General features: G+C 50.5%; 1 protein-coding gene across 1 annotated transcript in view; it reads left to right on the top strand.

Moving 5' to 3' along the window:
* Nucleotides 1-5,151, top strand: part of LOC108801204 (ecto-ADP-ribosyltransferase 5-like) — a 9,000-nt gene extending 3,849 nt beyond the window's left edge. The window contains exon 4 of the mRNA XM_018573136.1: nucleotides 5,036-5,151. Coding sequence (XP_018428638.1) covers nucleotides 5,036-5,151 — 116 coding nt within the window. The remainder of the gene's footprint in view (nucleotides 1-5,035) is intronic.
* The last annotated feature ends 5,138 nt before the right edge of the window (nucleotides 5,152-10,289 follow it).

Below are 10,289 nucleotides of genomic sequence, written 5' to 3'. Positions count from 1 at the left end.
CAGTCATTTTGGTGTCACCCCCCTCTGAAAAGTCGTGCGCGCCCGACAGTATCAGGAGAGAGGAGGAGACCCGGCGGCATACCTGATCCCTCCGGGTGACTGTCCCCTCCTCTCTCTGCCTGGCGTCCATCACCAAGATGGCCGCCGGCAGGTATCAGAATACCATCGCGCGCGGTGACGTCTCGGCGGGGGTGACACTCGGTTACCGCTCCCGCGTGTCACCCAGCCTCGGGACGTCCCCCGGTGACCATACTTAAATATCCAAGTGTTATGTCACCACCAAGTGTTCATCTCATAGTTAGAAGTCAAAAATGAATGAATCCATTGGAATGGCCCAATGAATATAAAACGTCATGTGATTCATCTCCTCTTTATAAAAGCTTCTTCTAAAATATCTCCTTAAAACACCCTCATATAGGATACCGTCAGGGCCGGTGCAAGGATTTTTGCCTACACAGGCGAAAGAGCCTGTGTAGGCAAACACTTGGATAGTTAAAGGAGAACTATGGGGTCAGGGCTTTTCCCCATAGTTCTCCTCAGGGTAACGGGAAGACACAAACTAGCGTCCTCCCGTCACCCTAAGCTCAGTATATAGGGAGCTACAGCTCGCGGTAAACTGGAGACGCCGCAGCCGGAGCGGATCCCGACATCGATGCCGAGATCCGCCCAGCTGCGTGACTGACAGCTGGCTCCTCCTATCTAGAGGCAGAGCCAGCTGTACCCGCCCCCTCCCCCGTCCGTTCTGCCAGTCAGCGCTGGCGGAGGGGGGAATCCAGCCCCTCCCCTGTCACGGCAGAGAGCCGTGACAGGATAGAGAGGGGAGCGAACGCCGGTATCTGTTCACTTCCCGATCTACTGAGCCGACCTGTGACAGTCTCATTGTCACAGGTCGGCTAGAACTATGAGGTGAGTGAGAAGCACCTCCCCCCCCTCCCATAGTTCTCCTTTAGTATGGTCACTAAAGGGGTATTAGTTATAGTAAATGTGGTTTTCGAAAATATTCAACTAGTGAGAATAAATTAAAGTATTACAATAATTATTACGGCCATATTACAGATCATAAGAACCCCCGGGGCTGTCTGTGTGCACCCTTGGCTCCGCCGCATTATGATGTCTGTGAGGGGTGCGGGACTCTGATCCACGCTACTCGGAGATAGGTTTGCAGATGATTCCTGGACCTTGGGTAAGTGGAGGGACAACCCTGTGAGCGTGTTACAGCATATAAAATACTAAAGGATGAGCATTGCACATATATGGATTATATATTCCTAATTAGCTTCCTGCCACAACATTCCCCGATGAAGTACATGAACGAAACGCGTCGGTTATTTGTGGATTTTTGCTAGACAACATGTGAAAAGAATATGAAATATGTGAATGGGATTTTAAATATGATGCAGAATATGTTCAATGTGAAATGAGACTGGAATTGAGGAATTCATTAATCTTGTATGTTCTCTGTAAATCATGACCTTGAGGAATCTAGTAATCATGTATGTATTGTATGTTTGAATCATGGTATCTTTAGGATATTTAATAAATTGATATTAATTGACACACCGGTCTGGCACCTCGTTCAAACCCCCTATACTAATAGGATCTACTTTACATTTGTTACAATGTTTCCATTCACAGAGAATAACGTTAAAATAATGACGTTTCTGCAAACTCCAGGACTGAAGAGTCCTGCTTAGGTCTCACTTTCCTGAGGGCTGGGGGGGGAGTTTTGCTTCCAATAACCTGTTCTGGCAGATTTCATTATCACTTGTAAGCTAGATGAGCAGGACTGTCCTAACTAGGGATGCGCCGATACTAGTATTGGTGCCGATACCGAGTATTTGGGTGAGTACTCGTACTCGCCCAAATGCTCCGATGCCTTCCCCAATACTGGAACTTCCGGTCAGAGGGAGATCTCCCTCTGACCAGCAGTGCCGACGGAGAATCGATCCAGCTCCCTTTCCAATCAGGAAGCCAGCTTCACGTGTTGCTAGGCAGCCTGGCTTCCTAACCAACCAGGAAGCTGGGCGGCACGTCATGACCCACCTCCTGGCTTCTTGATTGGTCAGGAAGCCAGGCTGCCTAGGAACAATTGAAGCCAGCTTCCTAGCCAATCAGGAAGCCCGGAGACGGGTCATGACGTTCAATATTCACACGGAACCCATCGCCCTCCTGACGGAATAGAAACCCTTTGGCGTCGGGCGGGTGCAAAGAGTGACTACGGGCGCCTCGGTGGATCAATAAATGAATGTAGAAATGGTCACTCGCGCTCCAGATTCATTTTCCGGCAATGTCTATTGACCTCTCGTCGTGTCACATTGTCAGGCGACGTTTCAGAAACCACGCAGTTCCGTCTTCAGGCAAACAACAAGCGACGGGCCTCCCGTGCCTCCTGATTGGCCAGGAAGCCAGACAGCCTCAGCCAGTGAAGCCGGTGTTCTTAGCTTGACAGGCAATCAGGAAGCCGGGCGACGGGTCATGAGCCACCAACCCGACTTCCTAATAATCGGGCCACACAGCACTGGGATCAGTACCCGGTATTGGCGAGCACAGGAAAAAAAAAAAATATCGGTACCACTAACCAAAAAAACGGTATCAGTGCATCCCTAGTCCTAACAAAGGGTTAAAGATCTGAGGACATTGTATGTTAATGAACTTCTAACAAACTGTCCCTCAGTCAGTCCCATTTCATCTCTCAGGAATCTACTGTAACCACTAGAAGGGATTTAACTCATCCCTACTCTATTCATAAAAAAGCCGGCTACATACAATGTATTGCCAGAAGTATTGGGGCGCCGTGCTCGGCCATGGAAACCCATTCCATGAAGCTCTCTACGCGCTGTTGTTGTGCCAATCTGAAGGCCACATGGAGTTTGGAGGTCTGTAGCTATTGACTCTGCAGACAGTTGGCGACTTCTGCGCAGTGTGCGCTTCAGCATGCGCTGACCCCGCTCTGTCATGTGACGTGGCCGACCACTTCCTGGCTGAGTTGCTGTTGTTCCCGGTTGCTTCCACTTTGTTATAATACCAGTAACAGGTGACCGCGGAATATTTAGTAGCCGGGAAATGTCACGGAACACCCGAATCCGATGATTTAGAGGGGGAGGGGCCCAATACTTTTGGCAATATAGTGTATGTCAGGTATGATCCAGTTATATATATTTATTGATTTTTGCATCAGTGGAAAATGTTTCAGAATAAGGAAAGTTTTATGTTAAATAAAGAGAGAGACCAAATGTGCGCTGTGTATCGTCATTCATCACAGCGTGTAACATGTCATTTGTGTTTTTCTCTTAGTTGTCTGAATAGTTTCCCAGAACCGATACTGAAATGTTTTTCTAACCTCGCTCGGGCACCACGTTGGGTCAGAGACAGACCGGAGACCGCCTGGACCGAGCACAGGAGAGAAGGATTTGTCTTGGTTGGTTTGGATTCTTGAAGCACACTTGGCGTTGGGTTTGCTGAGCCTGACTGAGCCGGGATGCAGACCGGGCTTGCTTGAACGAAGGCCTAAGTGTGGAGGAAACACCCGGATCTGACCAGCCCCGTACCCAGCTGGTAAAGTTTAAACATCGGGACTACATTCCATCAAGTGCCAAAGTTGCCCCAGTGCCAGTCTGATCCTTGTTTTACAGACACCAAAGGGCTAAGGCTAAAAGCAATAGAGACTAGGATCAGTAACCGACTGCCAAATGTTGTGATACTTAGGAGAGGCTCCACTCTACCCACATTGATGATCAGTTCCAGTGTTTCTAACCCCCACCATTGCATTGGTGCTGTTATCCCCACCCCACATCGGCGGTCAGTGGAAGGGTTGTTTGCCCCCACTCCGTGTTTACTTGCCAGATCACGCTCCGTTCTGTCCCTGATGATGTCATTGGGACTCTACTTCTACTGTTTGTCGGAGATCGGCAGCCCACCTGACAGTATTGGCCTCATTTCAATGCATCCCGCTGCCACCCTACATAGTGCCCAACAGATGGCGGACCCTGCTCGGGATGTGCCAGGCCGCACAATAAGAGTTGAATGCAGCCTGCGGGCTGTGTGTTGGGGCTTTAGGGGAGAAACTTGATCTCAATGTCTTTCCATTAGTCATGTCTGCAGAAGAGAAAGATGTCAGAATATAAGGACTGGTCCAGGAAATACAGAGAAGTGTCCAAGCCGAACTCCAACCAGGGGCAGGAAACCTTCATTGTTCTGTGCTGCAGTTCAGTAACAGTAAGCCCTCATTCACACGGGAATCGGCCCGCGCGTACAGCGTGCTGCGTGCACGGCCGTATCGGGCAGCTCCCGGGAAGGACAGGTGCTGCGTGTGATTAGTACTTAGCCCCCGTCCTTCTCTATGGGACTACGCGGCCGTACGCCCCCCTACGCTCACCTCAAGTGCAGGTCCGTACGGGTGCGTGCTTCCTGGCTCGGACGCAGACGGGATCCATCTTGTCAGTGTACGAGTATGCTCACCCGCACAGACGCGCGGGGCGGGTGAGAGCGTATGGTGGCGTACGGCTGCGCAGTCCCATAGAGAAGGACGGGGGCTGCGTACTAATCACACGCATCACCTGACCTCCCCGGGAGCGGCCCGATATGCAGCACGGAGCTGTACGCGCGGGCCGATGCCAGTGTGAATGAGGGCTTACTGGTCTTGTCCCTCCCCCAACCTGTGATTGGGCAGTGAAGGAGAAGCAGTAGGCTGATTAGTTCATCCCTCTGTCCTAGGCTGTCCTCACTTCCTTGTCTTAGGATGACGATGCCATAGATACAGCGCAGCAAGTGAGCGTAGTCACCCAGCGGCAGGAAGTATGCTACTGGCGGGATCACCAGGTGAAAATCAAGGAGAAAAAAAACCTGAAAAGAGAAAACAAATGCAGCCGCCACCACTGAGGATTGGGAAGCTGCAATACAGCTTTCTTCTTAGGCTCTCATATCCTTTATATACTGTATATATGTCTGCGGTGTGTTTTATGATGTGATTGAAGTCCCCGTACACAATAAAAGTTGTATATTTTCTACACATTTGATTGAACTTCCTCTTTGTCAGGAGCCACAGGAGAAGTCTTGTCTCCGGGTCTGGTCTCTCAGACTGCAGTGAAAGCTCTCACACGGGACGCACAGCAATACGGCTCCCATAAGAGACGCGCCGCAATGAACTGCTGACATGGCAATACCAGAGCCAAGCCAAATCCTGGGTTCACATACTCAGCACTTGAGTCCCTGAAAGAGTCAGTCCACCTCTCATGATCCAGCCCGGAGTGTCCATTTATAACATCCCAGCACAGGTCTGTCCTGAGGCACTTCCTGTACTTAGATGACAACACTGCTCCTCCATACACAGGGCCGGAATTACTCTCCCTGCTGCCCCAAGGCCGGGTTCCGCAATGCACCCCCCTCCCCGCCAACCCCTCCTCCACCATCAACAGAGAATGGCAACCGGATGGCAGGGGCGGCAGGGTTAGTTTTAATTTTTTTCCCGAGGATGGAGCCAGAGGAGAGAGGTAGGTGCGTGGGGGAGGGGAGGACGTTAGGCTGCAGACATATTACAAGTGATCGTGGTCGACATTGCCGTGATCACTTGTAAACAAACAAGCGGCTTCCTCACACTACATTTAGTCCCGCCTTCCCAAAGCAGGACTAAGTGTAGAAAGCAACTTACCGCCCAGGCTCCCGGAACTGCATGCTCCGGGCGTCGGGGGACTCCGCACCGCTGCCGCCCCTCTGCTCCCTGCCGGGCCTCGGTGGCCTTGTGGGGAATCCGGCCCTGCCCATACATACAATACGATGAGTGAGTGTTGTCACCCTAGGACAGGAAGCGTGTCACTGGCAGGGTCACAAGGTGAATACAAAAGGAAAACAAATCCTGAAAATAGAAAACGAATGCAGCAGCCACCACATCCGAGAGCTTTTTGGGGTTAGATACACTTTGTACGACGGACGAACGCCGTTCACATGACGTTACCGCCGCTGGATGGAGCCGAGGAGCGTAGGAATTCCTATAGAATACAGACATCAGACGTTCATTATGCGGAGCCCCTTCTGTGGGAAGCGGAGGGCTGTATTCCTTCCTATCTGTGTTCCCCCCCCCGCCGAGGAGAATGCCAACCAGATAGCGGGGGTGGCAGGGTTGGTTTGAATTTTTTTATGTTTTTGTTTGTTTCTTTTTTTTAAACTTTTTAATTTTGTTACTTTTTTAAATATTTTTTTATCGTATTATTTTTTTATTTATAATTATTTTCGTATTTTTTTATATTTGTCTTACTATTTTTTACTTTATTTTATTTTTTAATGTAATTTATTATTACTTGTTATTTTTTTTTTAACTTATTTTTATTTATGTCATTATTTTTTTTTATCAATTTTGTTTTTCACCTAACTTTATTGCTATCACACAGGAGCTAACAAGTCACTGTGTATTTAGCATTTGGAGGTGACAGGTTCTCTTTATTATGTGGCAAATAAGTTGCGCTCGGTCTAGTTGTGAATGGATTATTGACCCTGTCACCTCTCCTCTCTCACCTCTCTCACAGCTCTCCCCTCTCACTGTCTACACGGAGCGGCAGGGTTACTTTTAACCCTGCCGCTCTGCTCACCGCTCTCCATCCTGAAGACGACACCGGCGAAGACGGAGTCGGGAGGACGCAGCATGGAGAGAGGTAGATGCAGGGGAGGGAGGGGGGCAGTGGGGGGAGGACGGGCCGTCAGTCTAATTACAAGTGATCTCTGCGACATCGCCGAGATTACTTGTAAAGAAACAAGAGGTTTCCCCCGTTCTACATTTAGCCCGGCTTATGCAAAGCCGGGCTAAATGTAGAAAGTACATTACCGCCCGGCGCCCGGAACTCCATGTTCCGAGTGTCGGGTGATTCAAACCTGTGCCGCCCCTCTGCTCTGTGCCGCCCCGAGGCCGGGCCTCGGTGGCCTTGCCGGGTATCCGGCCATGGGGACAAGATCTCTCTATACACTGGGCTCCCGCTGTCTGGGAATGGTTGTCACCTCCATAGATCAGAGGAATTATGTGTCACCTCTAATCCCACATATCAGTCATAGGGAGATGAAACCGATTCCTTCTGATAGCACATATGATAAGCTACGAGCACATATAACATTGTAGGTGTCAAGTTCACACATGCGGTTGAATGGACTCGTTGCGATCGGACTGACGCGCTGGTTTCGGAAGTCCTACCCCCGATCCCGGCAACAGAACCAGCGGGCCGGAATCACCTGTGGCCACTTCAGAAGGCAGAGCCTCTCCTCCCTCAGGAGGTGACACCTCCTGAGGTGATTGGTCAAAGGGCTGGAGCTCCTCCCACACCCAGACCCCCAATAAATTGGGGAGCGGGGATCAGGGCCGGCCTTAGGCCTTTAGACGCCCTGTGTGAAAAAGCTTGACCGCCCCTCAGTGACCACGCCCCTCAGTGACCACACCCATTTTTTTTCTACTAAAGACTCCCATTTTGTTAAGCCCCAAAGAAACATATTAAAAAGTGTGATAAAAATAAAACTTTTATTCAAAAGGTATTAAACTTGTCGGCGCAATAGAAGTCTTCTTATCAAATAAAACAACAGAAGGTAAACAATAAATGTCAGACTACAATAGAGCCTATAATAATAAAGTGTCAGGTTGTCATGCCGACCCCTTTTTCCAAGTCAGTGTCTATAGTGTATATAGAAAAGTAAAAATAGAAAACAGAACATAAAACCCGGACTACGTGTTAATTCATGAATTACTATTTGCCCGAATATACGAAAAATGTATTGGGGCACATAGTAAGTTGTTTGAGAAAGTACAAGTACTTGTCAAAATGCCCTGTATCAGTCCCGATACCGATGCTTGTATCAGTATCGGGACATCCCTAGTTTCCACGGACTGATCTACTAGGAAACCATACACACATAGATCCCTGTCTAGCAGATCAGTCCATGGACGAACTGCAGGTGGTGGCAGACTACCATCAGTCAAGACAGTCCTGGAGCAAAAGAAAAGAAAAATAGGCGGAAGGACTACATGACAGGGTGGACAGGGAACTCGGAAGTACGGGGGTTAAAGTTAGTGTTAAGGGGGGGGTGGTCACTTACCTGATCGGCCGGTTTCGAGAGTTGCAGGAGGGCCTCCTTAGTGGTCTGGAGGGGGGCGGAGTAGTACTGGTTCGGTCTGGATTTGCCGTGCGTCAAGCGAGCTCCCCCCCCCCCCCCGCCCCTTTTTTCCGTTCTCTCGCACTAGTTGCGTACAGGTTCCTGTCTGTTTGCACTAATGGTCCTGAGGTCTGTGTTGGCGGGGGTTTTGGGTTGAGTCATTTTGGTGGTTACAGGGACTCGTCTCGGGTGCGGAGTCCTTGGCGGATTCTTCAGTAAAGAGGTCTAGCGCAGCCCATACACTGCTCGATTCTCGTACGAGAATCGCGGGAAATCCCGCGATCGTACGAGAATCGAGCAGTGTGAACGAAGACGTGCGACCGTTTCTACTGTACGGTCGCACGTCTTTTGTCTGAGGAGCACGCTAGAAAACCAACCGGGAATCGTACGATTTTCGGCTGGTTTGAACGGTGCTCGGGAGACAAATGCTGAACGGGCCGGTGTGCGCACGCGAACACTGCCCGTTCAGCATTGCGGTCATCGGAAGCCCGCCCCTCAGGGGGGTGGGCTTGCGATGATCGAGAGTACGATCTGCCTGTCCAATTTGGGCAGACCGTACGTTTTTTTAATTACTTTACAACCCTCGCAAGACTAAGGTCTTGCGAGGGTTGTAAAGTGTATGGCCACCTTAAGGCCCCCGTTCACACTGAGCGATTTATCGCGCGGTAATTCCCGCGATATCGCGGCTATTTACCGCGCGATATCGCTCTCCAATGCATGGCAATGGGGCTCTGTCCGTCGCTGTCGCGGGTCGTGCGTCGCTACAGCAGGACCCTTTTTGGAGCGGATTTTGCCGTGATTCTAGCTTGCCTAGCTGTCACAGGTCGGCTCAGTAGATCGGGAGGTGAGGGAACACGTACCGGCGTTCGCTCACCTATCGATCCTGTCACGGCTCTCTGCCGTGACAGGGGGAGGGGCTGGATTCCACGCTCCGATCTGCCAGCGCTGACTGGCGGAACGGACGGGGGAGGGGGCGGGTACAGCTGGCTCTGCCCCTAGATAGGCAGAGCTAGCGGTCACTCACCCAGCTGGGCGGATCTCGACATCGATGTCGGGATCCGCTCCGGCTGCGGCGTCTCAGTATACCGCGAGCTGTAGCTCCCTATATACTGAGCCTAGAGTGACGGGAGGACGCTAGTTTGTGTCCTCCCGTTACCCTAAGGAGAACTATGGGGAAAAGCCCTGACCCCATAGTTCTCCTTTAATTGGGAGGTGGGGATTATTGGAGGGTGGTGGCATAGAAGCGTGGGAGTTTGGGTGTAAAGATTGTTATGGGACTATGTTCTACCTTGTCATGTGTCTGGTGTGTGAGCCGTGTGAAAGTGGTGACACAAGGATTCTAGCTCGTAGGATATCTTGAGGAATCGCAGAAGTGTGTGGTAATCACTTGTCTGCTACGCAGTCCTTTAGGTGCCCATACACCTGCCGATTATCGTACGGTAATCAGCAATAGGTTGGACTTGATGGACTTATGTCTTTATCCAAACTCAAATACTACGTAACTATATAAACCGCTATCGTACGACAATCGGCAGGTGCGTGGAAGGCGCGCAACCGTTTCTACTGTACGGTCGCACGTCTTTTGTCTCCCGAGCAGGCTTGAAAACCCGCCGAGAATCGCACGATTGTCGGCGGGTTAGTGCCGTTCTCGGAAGACAAATGCCGAACCGGCCGGAGTGCGCATTGGGAATCGTCGGAAGCCCGCCCCTGAGCAGGGGGAGGGCTTTCGATGATCGCAAGTACGATCTGCCTGTCCGAGATGGGCCGATCGTACGAGCCTTTAATTACTTTACAACCATCGCGCGATGAAAGTCGTGCGATGGTTGTAAAGGTTGTAAAGGGTATGGCCAGCTTTAGAGTGCACCAGATCCTATGTGAGATTTGCATCTGCGTGTGTTCAGTAAGCTAACGAGTCGCCCTCCAGTGGCCGGCTCCGGTATTACACACTGTGACAATTGTTTCACAGGTATGTTTTATCAGCCCAAAGTAAGCGTCCTCCGTCCTCTTCCGGACGAGGAACCCGTTTGGTTTAGCGAATTGCCGTGGCCGGGGTCCTCCTTCTGTGACAACTATATATATAAATGTATATATATATCTATATATGTGTATATAGATATATAGATATCTATATACACTGAGTGGCCAGATTATTATGACCCCCCCCC

This window comes from Nanorana parkeri, unplaced genomic scaffold (assembly GCF_000935625.1).
Source record: "Nanorana parkeri isolate BGI_ZX_2015 unplaced genomic scaffold, ASM93562v1 scaffold2249, whole genome shotgun sequence".
Lineage (NCBI taxonomy): Eukaryota > Metazoa > Chordata > Amphibia > Anura > Dicroglossidae > Nanorana > Nanorana parkeri.
This window is presented reverse-complemented; position numbering and strand designations above follow the sequence as displayed.